General features: G+C 42.8%; 2 protein-coding genes across 2 annotated transcripts in view; one reads left to right on the top strand and one right to left on the bottom strand.

Annotated features, from left to right (window-relative positions):
• Positions 1-9,795, top strand: part of mgat5 (alpha-1,6-mannosylglycoprotein 6-beta-N-acetylglucosaminyltransferase) — a 111,797-nt gene extending 102,002 nt beyond the window's left edge. Inside the window, exons 11-15 of the mRNA XM_005739888.2 lie at positions 4,234-4,380; positions 4,492-4,608; positions 6,751-6,825; positions 7,611-7,768; positions 8,050-9,795. Of these exons, the coding sequence (XP_005739945.1) occupies positions 4,234-4,380; positions 4,492-4,608; positions 6,751-6,825; positions 7,611-7,768; positions 8,050-8,248 (696 nt within the window). The 3' untranslated portion in view covers positions 8,249-9,795. The remainder of the gene's footprint in view (positions 1-4,233; positions 4,381-4,491; positions 4,609-6,750; positions 6,826-7,610; positions 7,769-8,049) is intronic.
• A 5,133-nt stretch (positions 9,796-14,928) lies between these two features.
• Positions 14,929-18,982, bottom strand: part of LOC102197028 (transmembrane protein 163-like) — a 27,543-nt gene continuing 23,489 nt past the window's right edge. The window contains exons 6-8 of the mRNA XM_005739859.1: positions 17,803-17,914; positions 17,346-17,487; positions 14,929-16,734 (exon numbers count right to left, since the gene is read on the bottom strand). Coding sequence (XP_005739916.1) covers positions 16,674-16,734; positions 17,346-17,487; positions 17,803-17,914 — 315 coding nt within the window. The 3' untranslated portion in view covers positions 14,929-16,673. The remainder of the gene's footprint in view (positions 16,735-17,345; positions 17,488-17,802; positions 17,915-18,982) is intronic.

The following is an 18,982-nucleotide window of genomic DNA, read 5'->3' on the forward strand; positions in this document are numbered from 1 at the left end:
CGTTGCTGCGTCATGTTGCAGACTGACAGAGTCAGAGGTTTTTGATGTTTTTCTCTCTGCCTTCTCACATCCGTCTCACAGGCCTGTCTAACTCAACCTGTTAGATTCTCTTGCTTCTGTTTTTCCACCTTCTGCACACACCGTGCTTTCAACAACCAATTTATGCTACTGTATGCAGTGTGTGCAAAATAAGAAGTGGTGTTAGTATGGTAATGGTGTTTGTCTTGCTCCACCGTTAATGCCGCTGTAATCAGCATAAAAGGAAAACTCAAACATCCCATGGCAGGTGCTGGGATTAGAAATATCATGAACAAACAGCCTAATTAACTCGCTGGGTCATTACACTCAGAAGCCACCGTGTTTTTAAGCCCTGCGTGGCAACGGCAGAAGTCTGATGTTGTTCCAGCACGTTTTGCATGACAACTTTCACTCCAGATACCTCGTTAGCTTAAATTTACATGCTAGACAAAGGTGCAGATAGCAGCTTCTTCTCCTTTGTATATGATCTTGATCTGGCGTTGAGTTCTGCAAGTTACTAAGAGATTGTGGAAGTTGTAGCACCTGTGAGTGTTCAGGTCTTTTGGCTAATAGCTGCTCACTGTTCCAGGGAAAGACAGTCGAAATAATCAGAAATGCAAAACACCTGCTGCTACTGTGGCTAAGAACTAAGACGCTATTGTTGCATGAGATAATGTTGGAAAGTTCAGGTGATGTCTGACATTTGACAGACACCGTAATGTAAAGAAGAACACATTAAACATCATTTATAGAGCACTTTGGTTTCCACGGACAAATTTCACCTCTTGTATTTTTCTGATTTTGTTTTTTATGCAAATTAACCGATCTGACCACCAACAATACTGAATATACAATGAATATACAGTGATAATACTGTTTCACCTCAGACACACAGCTAGACGCAGCTTCGAGTCGAATGACTGACCCAATCTCTCTGAATTGATCACCTCGGATGTGATCTCTACTCTGCCAGCAAGAGTTCAAACTGCCCCACAGACGAATATCCTGAAATTCGTACGAAAGCGTGCGAGACAGCATCAACTCCTGGATCAAACTATGAAATTCTCCCTACTGTCGCCGTCTCCTGAGGACCCCAAAGTGCTTTACACACCCAGTCATCTACCCATTCACACACACATTCACACACTGGTGGAGGCAGCTACAGTTGTAGCCACAGCTGCAGACTGACAGAAGTGAGGCTGCCATATCAGGCCATCGGCCCTTCTGGCCAACACCAGTAGGCGGTAGGTGAAGTGTCTTGCCCAAGGACACAACGACCGAGACTGTCCGAGCCGGGGCTCGAACCGGCAACCTTCCGATTACAAGGCGAACTCCCAGATTAGTGTTTAGAAGCATCAGGACCAGCTCACCATCGCTTGATGTTGACTCCAGTTTAATCATAGTGCATTTTTGGGTGGATTTTGGCAAAACTTTAGTAAAATCGCAACTGTTTCGATGTTATACGACAAATTTGCATCAAAAATCTTCAATGTGCTCAGTGCATAAAGGTGTTAGCCGAAAGCTCAGGCTGATCTAAAGTGTCCGTTAGTCTCCATTTCATCCACTATGTTTCTGTGTGATGTCAAAGAGAGCAGATACTTTAATTCCTGACTAAATTCCAAGAGTAGAACATTTATTTGATCATAAGAGTTTAACGTTTAGTGTGTGAGCACATCACATTTATTAGTAAAAAAAATCCCCACCCTCAAACCACATCTGCAAGGTGATACATGATATTTTTATATCCATATAACTTCTTATATGCACAGTCTCACTTTCACTCACCCGTTCAAACTGTTTTTCTGATCATTTTGTCAAGGCTTGCAAAAAACCCTGAGGGCGTTTATGCTGCTGCTTCTGAAAGTGTTTAAAACAAACAAGCCAAAAAAAAAAAAACTGGTAAAGGAAGTGATCTTTGATATTTAATAACTACAGGTAACTTGTGCTACAGTAACTGCTGTTCTTCCCTACAACATTTAAGTGCTTTCAGAGACGGCTACTGGTATTTAAAAAAAACGATTCTTGGCCCTCATTAATATTTTTAGTAAAATGCAGCTGACATATATGAAATCCAAGGTTTATTTATTTAAGGAAAATATGCATATGTATACCAATGAAATCCATTAAATTTGACCAGATTCTAGTTGAATCTAAAGTTTTTGAATGTACTTGCATTTACAGAACATTTACATGTAGTCAGGTTCCTTAAAGGCAACGTTTTGAGGCTCCAGTGATTACACTACAGGATGTTCACACAACAAAAACACATTTTTCATTAACAGCATACACACACAAAAAATACACAATTATTGTATAAAAAAATCAACAGAAATCAATCATATTTTATCCATTCAATATCAATATTTTATCATGAGTGCATAGTTACTGAGCAATCATTTCTATTAAGTAAGAAAGTACTCATGGTAAAATGTGATTGATTTCTGTTGATTACTTTTACAATAATTGTATATTTTGTACAGTTGCTGTTACAGACTCCCGCATTGCCCTCATGCATATTTGACTGTTAGCACTGATGCTACTTTTTTCCTTCAGATGTTCTGCAGATAATCATTAGTTGCATCCCTCGACTTTAAAGCTGAGCGATGAGAGCAAAAATGAAATCTTCTCGTGTCGTAGGTGTGTGTCCTTTGCATGAGTAAGGCAGGATGTTTCCTCAGGGGTCCAAATCGATAGCAGCTTTCATGTGGAGAGCTGCATGGTGTTGAAGTCAGCCTGTCCATGACCACGGGACTCCAGAGCCGTTGTAAACTAATGATGAGATTGTGGGTCAGTGCTATAAACTTGTTTTTGTTTTTTAAATCCATTCACATCTAGCTACAATCAATTTGCAAGCATTAGTCATAAACTCCCACCTGAGTTATTCAGTGTGTTTATCTCAGCTCTTCTCCCCCTCTGGGTCCTCTCCCTACAAGTACCAGCTGACTGGTTTGCAGCTTTCAGGAGCCTTTGCGTGCATGCGATTAAAGAACGCACGTGCTTTGCTGCCACCTGTTGGCAGAAATATTTCAGTAACACTCACAGCTGAAAGAGCAGAATTCACTCCACAGGTCTGATTATTCATGTGACTACAGGCATACCTCATGACACAGCGCTGCATTGTGCACTTAAAGAAAGCGTGTGTATGTAACACCGACTCAAACACACAGATAAGCCATTGTGTCAGCCAGCTGGCTCCACTCAATAAGCCACTCAGCTGGCACCCGGCCTCCCCTCTCAGTTTCTCGATTGCTGTCTCACTACTCATGCAGGCGAGCTCCACAAATATTTGCTTTCTTTCCACTCAGGAGAAGAAAAATTGCTTCTAGAACCCTCCACCCGTTTTCACTGTTTACTGAAATAAATGTTTGGGATTCTGGCTAAGCACAAACAGTGGAGACACTATACCGTAGCATAAACACCCAGAAACTTCCAGAGTCCCGGTCGGCCGTCAGGTTTTGTGGAATGTCACAGTTTTACTTTCAGTGCTGAAAAGCCACTCGTTCCTTGTACAAAGCCTTCTTTTTTTTGTTTAATATGGAAAACTACATGTTTACTACATGGTGGTGGAAAATTGTCAGATGGCCCCCTTTGAGCAAGCACATGGCAACAGCAGGAAGGAAAACTACTTTTTTAACAGAAAGAAACTTCCAGCAGAACCAGGCTTAGAGGTTTGAGTAGAAAAATTACGTATTTCTGTGTTAGTAATGGCTAATGTGCTTCCAAACAAGCCGAAGAAACACCTAAAAGACATAAACGTTGATTTAAATGAGTCGTTTCAGAGCTGAAAGGCGGTTCTAAGGTGTCTTTGCCAGTTTCCATGATCGTTTACTATCTGATTTGATTGCTGAGCTGTTATGTACCTCCACGCCTAAGATATCAAACTCCTTCAGCCCTGTGGGAGGAGTAAACGTAAAAGTGATGTCTTCATATTATCGGGCTTGTTTTCCCTCCCTTGTTTCATGGCGAAAATGTGCTGCCTCCGTCACAATTTGTGCTGATAACAGGGGAGATTTGTTTCTACAAGGCACTATTGGCGACTCCTCAACACAGCCAGTAAACTTCGGCGCCCCTCTGCCTCCTCCCACCGGCACCTTTAGTTGTGCTTATTTCAGGACCTGCACACTGCTGTTCACACATGCCTCCTCCTTACTGACTTGTGTGTGTTAATATCCAGCCTATGGAGCCTGACAGCCGTGTGTGTTCTCTCCTCTGCAGCTGTTTGTGGGTCTTTCCTTCCCCTACGAGGGTCCCGCCCCACTGGAGGCCATTGCCAACGGCTGTGCCTTCCTCAACCCCAAGTTCAACCCTTCGAAGAGCAGCAAGAACACAGACTTCTTCAAGGGCAAACCCACTCTGAGAGAGGTGAGAGGAGTGCAGGATTTGTCCCCCGCAGCTCGACCCATAACTTTTAAATCGTTTGATTTTCCTAACCCCTCCCCCCTACCCCTCTCATTTCTGCTTTGCTGCCTGCAGCTGACCTCTCAGCACCCATACGCCGAGGTGTACATCGGTCGGCCCCACGTGTGGACGGTGGATATCGAGAATTCTGCCGAAGTAGAGAGGGCCATCCGCTCCATCCTCAGCCAAAAGGTAACCGCGGGCGACTGAAAGACGCTAAAATTTGGTGCAATTTCACAAATGTTATTGCATATTTGTTTCTACAACAAGGGCAGAAGCCCCTTAGGTGCTGTACAGACACACAAGCTTTCAGCCCTACTGCTGCATAGCTGCAAACATCTTTTAACTAAATGCGCTGCACATTCAGCAAGCTTTAACTGACAGACTTTAATACCTTAAATGAACTTAAATACAAACACAACAAGTCATCTTCAAATTCCCTTTATGCCCCTTTCATCCTCACTGGGTTTCAGCACTTTTCACCTTCCTTTCTTGCCAGTGTCTGGCTCCTGGGTGTTCAGTCAGTAATTGCAGTGAGTCTCTCATCATGAGCTGACAGATCTGACGCGCCTTCTTCTCAACCTGCTTCCTTCTTTATTTTTTCTTTCAGTTACTCTTTTTTTTACCCCCCTTATCAAGTTAAATGTCAGACCTTTTCTCTTTTTTTTCTCCATCCGAGCCGCTGTCTGAATCTCAGAGGACACAACATTCACCTGATCTGTATTGCAGCGCAGGCACTTCCCAAGGTGTGCTTTTTCCAGCTTCATCCTCTGACACTATTCTTTCAATTTCTTCACTTGTGAAATTCTTGTGCTTTTTTTTTAAGCTGCCTGTCTTCTCTCTTAAGCATCACCACTTTTTCCACAATAGGGAGGGGCGGGGCCATCTGCCGCGACCGGTTGGGGGTTAATGAATAAAAAAGTTAAATGAGCTTCAGTGTACACTTGTTTGTTGTACAGACCTTCTTGCTGCTCTACATAAACATGATTGATTCCAGCAGTGTCACTGTTAGTGAAATGGACCTGTGTTGATGTGTCAAGTGATTGTGACATAAAACCTCCTGTGTCTGGGAGGTCCAGTCTCTTTTTTAGTATTCCTGCTACAATTGCAACATGAGGACAAAAGAGTGCTCTAAGCCACTCAGAGAACAGATTGAAAAGTAAAAGTCAGGACATGGTTACAAAAAGATTTCCAACTGCTGGGATGATTTGTCCAGTTGAGGTTCTTTGGCCTGATGAGACAGAATTTGAGCTTGTTGTCCATTAGACTAGATGCTGTAGCATCTAATCTAATGGACAACCCCACAAATACACCATCTCCGCTGTGAAGCATGGTGGAGGCAGCATCATGCTCTGGGGGTGCTTCTCAGCAGCGAGCCCTGGAAGGCCTGTAAAGGCAGAGAAGGACATGAATGCAGACAAATATGCACCAAAGCAGAGAAATGATACACAGACAACAAGGTGAATGTTCTGGATTGGCCCAGATCTCAGTCTGATCGAGAACTTGTGGCTGGACTTGAAAAGAGTGTGAGTTAGCTTTTTTTAATTAAAGTTATTGCCTCCATTCCCTTTGCTGTAGTATTTGGTGTGAAGAGGGAATGAATTTGTTTACTGAATAAAAATGTGGACAGCGGCTTTCATAGATTTCTTATATGATGAGCTGCAGTGAATGAATCTGAAAAATTCAAATCTTCAAATCTTCTTCTTCTAAGTTAAAAAGCAAGTGTGCCTCACATGTCTTAACACGGAGCAAAAAAGAGGGTGTGATTGTGTAAATGGCATCCTGGCTGACCGGAGTCGTTAAGGAAAACCTTGTTGGAGCCGCAGGAGGATTGATGGAGATATCGTGTTCCGTCTCCTGGTCCGGGCCCATGCATATTTAAAACCGGACTCAGGACCTCGTTGTGTTGTTGTACTCCGCCGAGCTGGTCAGAACAATGCCTGTGTTCACTGGACGAGCCCACAGAGCCTCACATGCTCCGTGATCCGTGGCGAGACGCAGCCTACCAGGCTCCGGCTCTCCTCCTGCTCCCCCCCTCCCTTCCCCTCTCCTCATCCTTGCTTCCTCCCAGCAGCCAAAAGCTCAGAGGGAGCACGGAGCGACTCAGTTCAGCAACAAAGGCTGCAGTTGTTGGTTGTCCCCCGTTTGAAGTTTCCTTCAACAAATCGGAGAGTGTGCAGAGGCGGACAGCGGCGCAAAGATCAGACAGCAAGCTAACGGTTCACCGGGAGGAGCTCTCTGAGCGTCATCATATAGAAACACTGTCGAGCACAAGAGTTTACAAGCTCCCTCGCCCTGCACGTGTTTTAACAGTCTGTGTTTTGTGTTATTCAGATTGAGCCCTACCTGCCCTATGAGTTCACCTGCGAGGGGATGCTGCAGAGAGTGAACGCCTTCATCGAGAACCAGGTACTGCCTCTGCAGAGCGCCTCTCCATCTTTTCCACGTGCACACAAGTCAGAATGAAATCATGTCGGGCTTTAATTCATGCCACCCTCAGCTGTGGTTGGCGTCCCCAGGGCCGTATAGATTTTCAAAACCAGCAAGTTCAGCTGCTGCTGATTAAAATTCAAAGATTAAAGCCTGTCGAAATAACTCAACATAAGCATTTACAGCAAGTAGACATCAAAGCAAAATGAAATATGAGAGGAAGCAGAAGCTATAAGAGCGATCAAAACATCCCATGAAATGAACAAAATCTACAATAAAGATGAATTTAATGGAGTTTGACAGGTAGGCCAACACCTTTCTGTCATCTCCCTGATCATTTCCTGTTATCTTCAAATTAAAGGTATAACATGCCAACAAAATGCTTTTATTCAGATTAATTTTGCTCTTATTTTCTGTCATATTGTGTTACAGTGTTGGAAGATCATATTAAAGACGGACATGTTTTTTAAATAGTGAGGTCGGCACGTGTACGAAGAATACTACACGTTTCATTTCTGTCAGCTTTTAAGCTCTTGGATCTCTGTAATCTCCGAGCACAGAAGCCCCGCCCACCTCCCGTTTAAACCTTCTGCTTGCATGTGGCAACCAATTATATGAAAGTTAGTTTAAAGAGCGGCAGAGCTAACTTATTTTTACTTTCTTTACATAAAGCATACAGGTATTACAGAGTTACGTTTTTTTTTCCCTTTTCTTTTTTCCTCCTTTTTGCACTCCTGTTGTTTAACATCATGTTGTGTCCTCAGGACTTCTGTCATGGTCAGGTCATGTGGCCTCCCCTCAGCGCCCTGCAAGTGAAGCTGGCAGAGCCCGGGCACTCCTGCAAGCAGGTCTGTCAGGAGGAGCAGCTCATCTGTGAGCCCTCCTTCTTCCAGCACCTTAACAAGGACAAAGACCTGGCCAGGTGGGACACATACTTTGCCTCAATACTAGTGGCCACCAGGTGGCAGCACGACCCAGGCTTAAGCTCATGTGAGCATTTATCATTCTCTGATGAGCTGCTGAAACCTGCAGTTATAGTTATGACCACTAGTGGGCTGAGTTTAGTTACAGAAGAAAAATGGATTATCAAGCCTGCAGCTCAAAGACACCAGTGTGTGTGCATGTGTTTTCTCTTCTTGTCTCTCCTTCACATTAAAAAAAGTGTTTAAAAATAAAATCTAAAGCGGTCCGTCTCTCCGTCAGGTTTGGCATGGACTGTCAAACGGTGGAGTCGAGCGCCGACACCGTTGTGCCCGCATACAGCGAGACTCGCCATCACTGCATCTTCCAGTCGGACCTGCTGCTGTTCAGCTGCGCCGGCGCCCACTCGACACTGCAGCGCATCTGTCCCTGCCGTGACTACATGAAGGGCCAGGTGGCGCTGTGCAAAGACTGCCTATAGCAGCAGCACCCAGGCTGACAGAGGGTCAGGAATCAGATGGGATTGCGGTGATCGGGGAGGGGGCGGTGGTGGGCGGATGTACAGCAGCTTCAAGGAGTGTGCTTGAGGGAGACGCACATTCCCGAGCAGTCATGCAGCTATCAAACACACAAACCAGACTCCTTTGTGACAACAACAGGACAAAAAGAACAATCACAGGACTGAGCTCGCTCTTCATATTTATTGTTTTCCTCCGGTAGCTGGAGGAGGAGCACTCCTGCAGCTGACCGGAGCATCTGCCAACTCTCACCTTCATCAGCAGGTGGCGCTATGAGGCCTGGAAGTGGCGTGGATTTACTTGAATCAACAAAGGGAGTCGTACGAAGTCGCAGCAGATGAGGTGGACTGCACATATCGGTGACCCTCCACCCCTCCACTCCACCCTTCCGTCCATCTCACCCCTGCTCTAATCTGAAACTGTTATTTTTAGGTAGGTTTGCACTGGACCGGCACCGCTGAAGGCCCACATCCCCCAGCATACACACATACATAGAAACACACACAAACACAGTGGGCTATAATCAGATTTACACTGTAACCAACCCATTCATCTCTTCTGAACAAAAAAGACTAGATTGGACAAGTAAAAGTAGAAATCTAGATTTTTATCCTGGCAGTTTCGATCGTTTCCTGACGCATCCTCACCAGACTCCGTGATCTTCATCCCCATCCCACCCCCACCCTTAAAAGAGAGGAAATTCAAGACTGTCGTGTTCGGTTTTCATACATTTAAGTTGCACACGTGTTTTAAAACGTTGTAAAGATGAGGGACTGTGTGTGTCTGTGAGTGTTTCTGCAAAAGGCCAGTAGAGAATTGTAATTTTTTTTTGTTTGTCTGCCTGTTTTAAGCACACCATCCGGCACTAGGCACGCACCAAAATGACATCGCTCGTTCTCTGTGTTGTGACGTCGAGTCGTAGACGATAGCCGTCATCAGTAGCAGCGGTAACACCTTGCAGCAAAAGGCTGGGAAGCCTTACTGTCAACACGTTGTTCCGAAGACTCGGAGAGAAACACAAAATCCTTACTTACAGGGATGTTCGTCCATGTCTTTGTGTAGTAAACTGTTTTTAAAAAAAGACTAAGAAAAAAAAAAGACAAAACACAGATTCACACTCGTCTCCCATCTTCCACACGACCGCTGTAAATCCTTTGCAGCATACTGTACGCACCACAGACATGTCAACAAAGAGCTCCGCGGCGGGCGCTACGCCTTGCATCTCCTCCTTTTCTTTGGATAATCGTTAGGATCTTAATTTGCCTGTTTATTTGCTAAAAAAATATAAATAAGGAAAAAAAGATGAGATTTGTATTTCTTGTGGTGAATGGAAAAAATGCACTAAGTTAATCAGAGGTTTAACATAATATTAGTAACACTGTATATTGTTCATATGAGTTTTAAAGGTTTTCTTTTGTATTTATTTTGTATACAGATCTTTATCGCTGTGTTCGGCTGGAAATCTTTTTCTTTTTTTATTTATAGGATGGGTGTCTTTTCTTTTGTTTCCCTTTTTATTGACTTTTATTTATGGAGGGTAATTTAAATGTAATTAAAAAAAGCATATTTGTCTCTAGGTGTATGAATAAAGAGAAGGAGACTTTGTCTTCTGCTGTCCTGCTTTCAGCTGTGATATGAGACCAAAAAAAGCAACAAAAATAAAATATTGGAGCATTTTTATTTTGCACCAGAATTTGGTCTCAAATGGATTTACGTACCTAAGCCAGGCCTGTGTCTGTCTGGCTGGCTGCTTTGTGATCATTCTAGAAAGTATAGTATAGAAAATATCTTATCAAATGTTTGATTATTTATTCCTTAAAGAGCTTAAATGACACAAAGATTGGCTTAAACTTTCCAGTCTAAACGTAACTCTCATCGCGCTCTCTGTAAGGCAGACAGTAGTGGACAAACATGCTTGTTTTGTGGGGAAATGAGCCTCGTACACTTTGTGCTTTGCTTTCATTTCACTGTTGTTTCTGTTTGCACACGTTTCAGTTCAGCCTGAATGGCGCCTTTTTCTTCTTCTTTTTTCTTACCCTGTTAAGCAGGTCACCGATCTGCCGCCAAGTTAAGTGTTTCAAAAAACATGACGTGCCTTTTTGTGATTTAACTTCAGTTCTGCTTTCGTTTGACGACTGTTGGTGAGCTATTTGTGGCAGGGTGACGTTACTCTGTTAAACATGTTTACTTCTGCAACATCAGAGTCAGGTTGGGTTTTTTTGTTTGTTTTTTGATTTATATTCATTTTAAGAAATTTAAATTGGCTGTCCACATCTTAAGATTGTTTTGATGAAGATATTTGGGAAAGTGATAAAACTGATAGGCTCTTTGTTTTTCAGAACTAAAGTCAAAAAGAAAGAAAGCAGTGTCAGCTCATCATGTTTACCAGTCAAGCTCGGCAGTGGATTCACATGTGTGATAGTAATGCGATTAACCAGTTGAGTAGTCAGTAATAAGAGGAATCAGATGATTACAGCACATGTAGAATAAATGGGATGTCTGATTTTGAATGCCTTAAACTGATTACTCATAGTTGTCTGGTCCTTTCTAAACGTGACCTGCAGCACATGTGATGGATACACAAGTGGCTTCAAGCTTGAAGAAAGAAAAAAAGAGTGGTTTTTAAACTTTCACGAAAAGCATCTGGTGGTGCTTCAAAACAAATCCCATTAAAAAAAACCAAAACCAACAGTGCATTAGTGCAAATCGCTAGTTTCCGCATTGGTTCCTGTTAAAAATGTAAAACTGGAGTCCAGTAATCAGTTTCAGGGGCATACATTTAAAAGGGGGCATACCTACAGTTTGATCAGTGAATTGTGAAACGTCACAGTATGTGCTGTTCTACAATAAATAATGAAGCAATAATCAGCTGCCTCTCCAGTGACTCTGTCATCAAGCAGACGACTCAGTTTGTGTCAAACCACAGCTGGTACTTCTTTACTTCTACTTGAAATGAAAGTCCAAGAGGAGTTAGAGTACATCTGACTGAGTCAAGAAGCAGCTGACCATTATCGAGCCTGATAGTAGGAAAGACGAGCCAGGAGCCATTTGTCATGCTTGCCCATGGGGGGCCGTGCTTGCCCATGGGGGGCCGTGCTTGCCCATGGTAAGTTGTTGGGGTTCTCTGTGTTGTAGCACCTTGAGGTCACTGTTGTTGTGATTTGGTTATATAACTGAAACTGAATTGAAGTAACTTTCAGAATAAAAGATTGTCAGCTAATAGATCAGCCTGGATGGTGACATTTTGGGGGTTTTTTGAATTCAAAAAGAAAATCAGGGCTGTAAGTGAAGCCTTGTATTTGAGTAGCACTGAATATGTCAATGTTTAGACCAGTGTGATCACACACATCGTTTAAATCAACCGTGCACCTGTGGTTCTTCATCTTTAATGCACATTTAAACGGCGTCAAAATAGTCTCACTAGTATCTCCAGGACCACATTTCACACTTGATGACAAGTGCACACAAGCACTGAGTGACTCACAGGATGATTACTGGACTGTAGCGCTTAGCAGCCATTCTTAAAACATGAGGACAGAGTAGCAGGTGGGACTGAGTCAAACTAAACGGCACATGCATAAGAGAGTTGCTGGAGCAAACTGTTCATTGATGGTTTTGGTCTTTTTATGGAACTTGGTCATGATTTATTTTTTTATTTTTTAAAGGTAGAATATCATCAGCGTTTAAAGCTCGTACATATCCAAGGTGGGAATGCTTGAGTTCGTGCTAAACCAACAGTGATACCCAGCACGATTCCTTTTTCAGCGAATAAGCAAATATTTTGAACCCTTCACAGTCGCTTCTTAATAACCATGACTCTGAGGCCTGCTTAAGTGATTAGCTAAACCCCTTCTGCTGCAGCCAGAGCCTTATTTCTTTTCTGTTAGCTGGGCTTGTTCAGAGCACATCTTTGATCAGATCATAGGATGTTTGGTTTCTGGAGGAATCTGCTCAGAGCGCCAAGCCATCAGCAAAGTTTGGACAGAATAAATCAGCGTATATCATCTGTTTTGACCTCAGCATTGAATGTCTCCATTGTATGAACTCTGCTACACACACACCAACATGGATGAAGATTTGTTTTGCTCTCAGTTAAAAGTCAGAAACCCCAGGACAGCAGTGAAAAGTGGGTAACACAATGGTTTTGTTTTCACTGTTCTTGACGAGTAAGAGGGATACAACTTTATTTTTAAATAAACCTTTTTTCTGTGACAAATGGCTCAGACTCTGGTTTTACATTACAGCTATACAGATTATTTACACGAGCAAAGAAGTGTACAGTCAGCAGGCTGAGGAGCGCCTCAAACTCTGTGTCACAGAGTTTAAGAAAACCGAGCTGATATGAAGTTAAATGTGTCTCTCGGTGTTTACGACATGTCCAAGACAGGAAATTAGTGATTACAAGCTGTTTGTATTTTTGTTGTGATCTTTTCTTAATATTATGGCCTTCCAAAATAATTTTCTGTTATCTGCATGTTTTGTTTCTCACACCGATTTTAGGCACACATGTATCTCCACAAGCTCAGGAACAGAATTGATCCCTTACTTGTATTTAAATAAATAAAACCAAACAGCACAGTCACAAATTTTCCATAAAAACTAGTATCACAGCACAGCATGTACATTCAGTTACGGTCACAGCAGCAAGCACAGACTGAGGAAAATGTGGGAGATATGAAAACTAACAAAAAAAAACCCTGATCAAGTTGCACAAACACCTTGAAAATTAAGGCTTTGGGATAGAGAGGAGCTCTATTGTACAAAGTAAGTCCTTCAATACGACGATGAGGAGGAGGAGGACAGCTAGAAAGTGAAAGCTTCTTTAAACCAAAAAGGACTTTGCCTGAAAATGTAGCTGCGACCCTTCTAAATGGCCCAAAACCAAACAGCAGCCTCACATATGAGAGGAAACGCGTTGACTCCTGATAAACAGCAACTCACTTAATGTCCACAATCATCACTGCATTGAATTTCATTAAAATATTTCCCTGTTGGGGCGTCGCCATTGACCCAAAACCATATGGCAGCCTCTACAGTGTATGTCTGTAGTACTGTGAGCTCTGAGTGCAGGACAGACACTGTTTTCATTTCACCAGCCAGTAGGTAACAAACACATGTGTAAAGGTGGTAACAAGGAGAGCTGCTACAAAGGCCCTAACTGACCCCAGTAACTACTCCCAGTCCTGCTCCTCATTGTCACTGGTGCTGGAGACCTCCTCTTAAACACAGGAAACACGTGAACCCACCGGCTGCTGTCCAAAGTTCAGCACCTCAAACTCACAGAGAGCAGCAACCCGTCAGATCCATTTAGGGTGAATGCAAACAAACAGGGAACAGAAGCTGTTGATCTTCCAGCGTACACGAAACAAAACCCACTTGAGTCTGTGATTAATAGACTAATAATCCAGCTGCTTTTGTGTCAGAGGAGGTGGTTGCACCAACTACGATAACATTAAAGAAGTCTCCAAAGGAAGCACATACAGGAGAATCAGACAGATTATAATTGTTACTTCAATAAATTCATTTTGTAAGTTTATTCTTTCAGCCACGCTCTATTTATGGTTAAGGATAAATATAAAAAGCAGAATACAAATGTAGACTTGGTGTATGTGCTGATTTTAGAATCTTATATAAATCCTTAGAGCTCAATAAAACTGAAAAATCAACAACTAAAGTTCTGTCTACTAATCTACATTAATTACTGACGTCCTTCAGGAAAACACAAAGACTTTAGATGCTCTTTAAAGACTTTTCCATTACTGTCCATGCACTGCAGTCCCAGGGATGCTCCAGGAATGGTGACGCTATTTTCCAGCCAATTGTCAGGGAGTAGTGATTTCATACTTGCAGCTCCAGAGCACGTTAGGTCTGCAGCATTAGTTATCCCAGTAAGAAGTAAACCACCTTCGTAATACAGAAAAGTCAGGTTAACCCTGGAGTTACCTGGATAAACTCAAACCTGAACCAGCTCAACCTCCGATTCTTTTAAAGAACTTCACAGTTTCTAAGATTTGCTCCTCCAGCAGCAGTAACCTCACATGTCTAACACGCACATTTGACAAATACTGAGATTCATTGTCCACGTGTACACTGATGTCTGTTTGTGTGTGTTTTTACATACCTGCCCACATTAACGTGCAAAAACACAACTGTGGCCCAAACCAACAGAACTCCTACTTCATCCACAGGTTGGCTCGTCAGAGCACTGACACGACAATGTTACAAACATAAGAGCAGAGAGCATGCATGAACTGAACCCAGGAGGAAAAATCCAGACAAGTTTGGTTCATGTTCTCTCAGGTTTTCCGATCTTATAATGCTCGACTTTGTGACGTATCTGAAGAATCCATCCAATTACCCCTGACAGTTAAAAACCTGCACACTGCGCTACAATCACCTTCTGATTACATGTTCCTGAAAATCTCTCTGCAGCTTTTGGACCAGCACCTGTTAACAGACAAACTGAAACAGATCACTTCCCTGGCAGAGGTAAGAACTCAGCTCTTGCTGCCCACTCATAAAAACAGCAGTTTGTGAACAGCTTCTGTCTGGAACTCTTTCATAGTCTTCAGCTCCTAAAACTGCATCAGGGTAAAGAACAAGCTGAGCTTACTGATACCTGTGTACGTGTGGGGCCTAACTGGTCAGTATGAAAGCTGTATCTGCATTGAGTTCAGTGCCAACAGTGTGGAAGCATTTAGTGTGACGGTCATTTTCTTTGACCATTACATGAGTCTCATGTGGGGAATTTTGTCTCAGGGTCAGGCTTCAAACACTCAGCTACAGTTGGTGGTCACAAGTTTATGTAGATTTACACAAGTTGGGCCGGTCTCTCGGAGGCATTTCTAAACAACTTCAAACGGCAAGATCATCGGTTCAAAGAATCGTAGTTATTCACATAGTTATTCAGACGTGTCACCACTTTTCCAAGGTCTGGAAGAAAACCCCAACTCTTACCCTCAGGAAAGAGGAAATTGGTTGAGATGTTAAGGATCACTGAAACAAGAAAGAACCTCCTGGTAAAAAAGTCGACACCTTCAAGCACAAGTGAAATGTGTGACTGCCAACATGGACGAGCCAAATACCTCCTGGAGGAATATTTTATGGTCAGAGAGACACAGATTGAGCTGTTTGGCCACAATGACAAGACGTATGTTTGGAGGAGTAAAGGTGAGGCTTTCAAACCGAAGAACACTGTACCCACCGTCAACCATGGTGGTGGTAACATCATGCTCTCAGGCTGTTTTACTGGGACACACGTGCACTGCACAAAGCGGATAAAATAATAGTGTAAATTCAAATTCTGCGGCTCGAGGTGCAACTTGCACATATTTGATCCTCTGTAGACTTTTGACCCCGCGTGGAGTAAAGAAAATCTGAAATATACTGAAACCTCTGCAGCCTGTTCTTGTTTTTGAATTATTGCACATGTATCCTGAACAATCATTCCACCCTAGTTCAAAATGCCAAATTACCATGACAGACCCATGATGACTGTGTGTAAACTTCTGAGCACAACTGCATATTAGATAACCGTTCTCATGTAATGACCTACATCTTGTAGTCTCCTCTTTTGGTCAGTAGAGGGCGCGAGTTAATTGTATAAATGCTTTTCCTGGGAGGCAGCGCAGCCGTTTTGTTTTCCTTCTGTTAGAGTTACAGTGGAAAAGGGTCAGATCCCGACTCTCAGTGCCAAGAAAGATTATTTTTTTGCTCCAGGATTGTAAGCTGGCACTAAAAGGACGTTGCTGCAGCAGTCTGGATAAATATTATAAACGGCTAATCACACGTCACTGAGCCTGTCATGTGTGTGCTTATGTACCTGCTCCTTGTGCCAAATGGACTTTTTATTGATATTTATCTTCTCTCTAGTCATAAAAAGGTAAACACCATTAATACTCCACCGCTACATCAGCTGCATCAATCACTCTGACCTGCTGTGCTGCAAAGCTTTATAGCACAGCTGAGCAAAGGCCTCGTGGAACCATGGGAAAAAACAAGCTGCTCTGTCGTGACGGAGTGATGACATGTAACTGAGGTATTGAACATCCGTAACACTGCAGTCTGAGCTGTGTACAACTTTTGAAAAATTACATTAACCCCCTCCCCCACAGTCTTATCTCTGTTACCTTCTTTAAATATGGAGGCATGAAAAAGCAGACTGCGCCTTTGACTTCTGAAAAACAGGTGAACATTTCATATGTACATTAAACTGTAAAACATTAAAAATATGCCACTGACGCCATCTTCCACTCCAGCTCTGAATGGGAGAACTGCACAGACAGCGACGCCTTCGCTGGCACCGCGAGGACTGATTGTGATTGTCTGTGGAGGGCCTCTACAGTCCCCATCCTGCCAGTCACTCCCAAACCCGCCCTCTGTGATCCGTCACTCAAAGCGCTCGTAGTTCCTGGTTTGTCGGACGCGGGGGACCATGTCCAGGAGCAGTCTGCGGCACAGACACAAAAAACAGGCAAAGAAATCAACCTCTGATCCACCTAATGATACATCTGAGCATCTCGGCTCAATATTGCACTTAAACATTAAGGTCGCTTTGGGGGATTTGAAAATGGAGATGACAGCAACATTCAGACCCCTACCAGCTGTTAGAATACAAATTTTCTAGCCTCGAGATTTCAACCTTTAAAGGTGTCACTATTTTATTTTTTCATCATTCCCGTGTACAAAATATAACTTGTAATGCTTTTATATGAATCCAGTGACAAAACTGCACACACTGAAATTGGTTTTCCACACAGAACTAACACAGTGTAATTTTTTGTAAGCTTTGGTTTTATGAATACTGACTCCAGATGGAGGTATTCTGACTTCATTGTGCTTTTATTATCTTGAAACACCACAGAGTATTTATTCGGGTAGTTAGTTTAAACCATTTCCTCACTAAATGTCCAAACCAATGCTCTGCAAGCTGCTTTGCAACCCACCTCCACCCCAGCTCCTCTATTCATTCTGTGGATATGTTCTACTGCAATATCAACAATTATCTCATGACACCAAATAAAAGGTACGCCATTTTTTTACCAAGTACTAGCCACTTACCTAACTCCATAGGCGAGGATGATCAGACCTATCAGGACACCTATTGTTCCATCCAGGTACCACACCTTGGGCTCATTCTTGTAGACTTCAGCACTGATCAGGATGGAGAAGCCCATGATCCCCCCCAGCAGTGAGTTGAATCCTGGAAAGAGACGACAAATGTCAGTCAAAGTCGGCTTTGAGGGTTCAGAGGTCAGCTCCCAGAAACCTGCTAGTGTCACTGTGATATTCACCACTGTTTTCACCAAGAACCCAGTAGTGTGACAGATGTTTAAGCTGGCTCCATGCACCTGTAATCTCATCAACTATAAGGCAACTTTAGGAAACCAATTGGAGCTGACAGACATGTCAGAGTGACAAACCCATGATTTTTACGATTGTGATGGCATCACTACGGAAAGCTGAGAAAGTTTACAAGTTCTAAAAAGCTATGATCTCTCTGCACGTGCACACCTACCATCAGTGAGGAGAGCTCGGCTTGTCAGTACTCTGCCGAGCATGAACTTGATTACAGCCAATATGATGCACATCAAACCGCTGACAATGGACACGCTGAACAGGAAATCGTCCTGTGAGAAACAAAAACAACAGACCAAGAGTGGGATTCAATCTCCTTGTTAAAAGTGCAGCATTGGTTCAAAACACTTCAAGACTTGTTTTAGACAGTGATTACTATCAGCTCACAACAGGAAATTTTACCAAACAGCAACTTGTACAGGGTTGAATGTTTTTAGACAAAGTTAGCTGCTAGCATTGCTAGCATTAGCTGATTACTTAGGAGTCCACCATCTGGTCTTCCTAGAGCACATTCTAGGTCAATAAAAATAAAAAATAAAAACTATCCACCCACCCACACAGGAGCAACAGGCAAAAGTCAAGCATTGATACTTTATAATGTAAAGGTCAGAAACCAATGGCTATGTCCATCCTTTATATACAGTCTATGGCCTTGACTGCTGAGGTTTCTTTTACTACTCAGTGAGTCAGCTCATGCAGGGTAATATCTGTATTTATAGACACAACCAGTACTCCACTGTGTACCAAACCCTATCTATCAGACTCTTCGTTCAAATTCAAAGACAAGGTCTCTTTTCAATACACCTACAATCACAAGGCAGCACACAGCTCAGGACTGTAGCTGCCTTTTAGCAAACTTAACCTTCCAATCCCTACAGGTTATTCAGAAAAGCAACATTTTAGCACAACGTCACATTTGCCAAGCTCACCAACACTGTGAGTCTAATAACAACTACATCAGTAACAAGTTTTTTCACACTGAACTGATGAATCCAGCTGCTCTGCCTCCTTGTCAAAACAGCACAGACACTATCTCTGACAACCCTGACACCCCCACAATCATCACCACCTCCCCTCAGTATCGTTTACCTCCAGTAATGGTCCAACAATATTCTCCACTGCTCCCCGTAGCTCTTATGTAATTGCTCTTCCTGATAAGTCTTTTTTTGATTAGTGTTGAGCCACAGATTCGCTTCCTGCGCTTTATCCGTTTGGTTTTCAACAATTTAAACATGACTTTGTTGTTACATGTTTAAATTGTTAGCTTCTGTGAAGCACTTTGTGATTTTTATCTTGAAAGGTGCTATATAAATAAAGTTTTACTTACTTTTACTTACTTA

Source organism: Pundamilia nyererei, unplaced genomic scaffold (genome assembly GCF_000239375.1).
Source record: "Pundamilia nyererei isolate P.nyererei 1_Seehausen unplaced genomic scaffold, PunNye1.0 scaffold00094, whole genome shotgun sequence".
NCBI lineage: Eukaryota > Metazoa > Chordata > Actinopteri > Cichliformes > Cichlidae > Pundamilia > Pundamilia nyererei.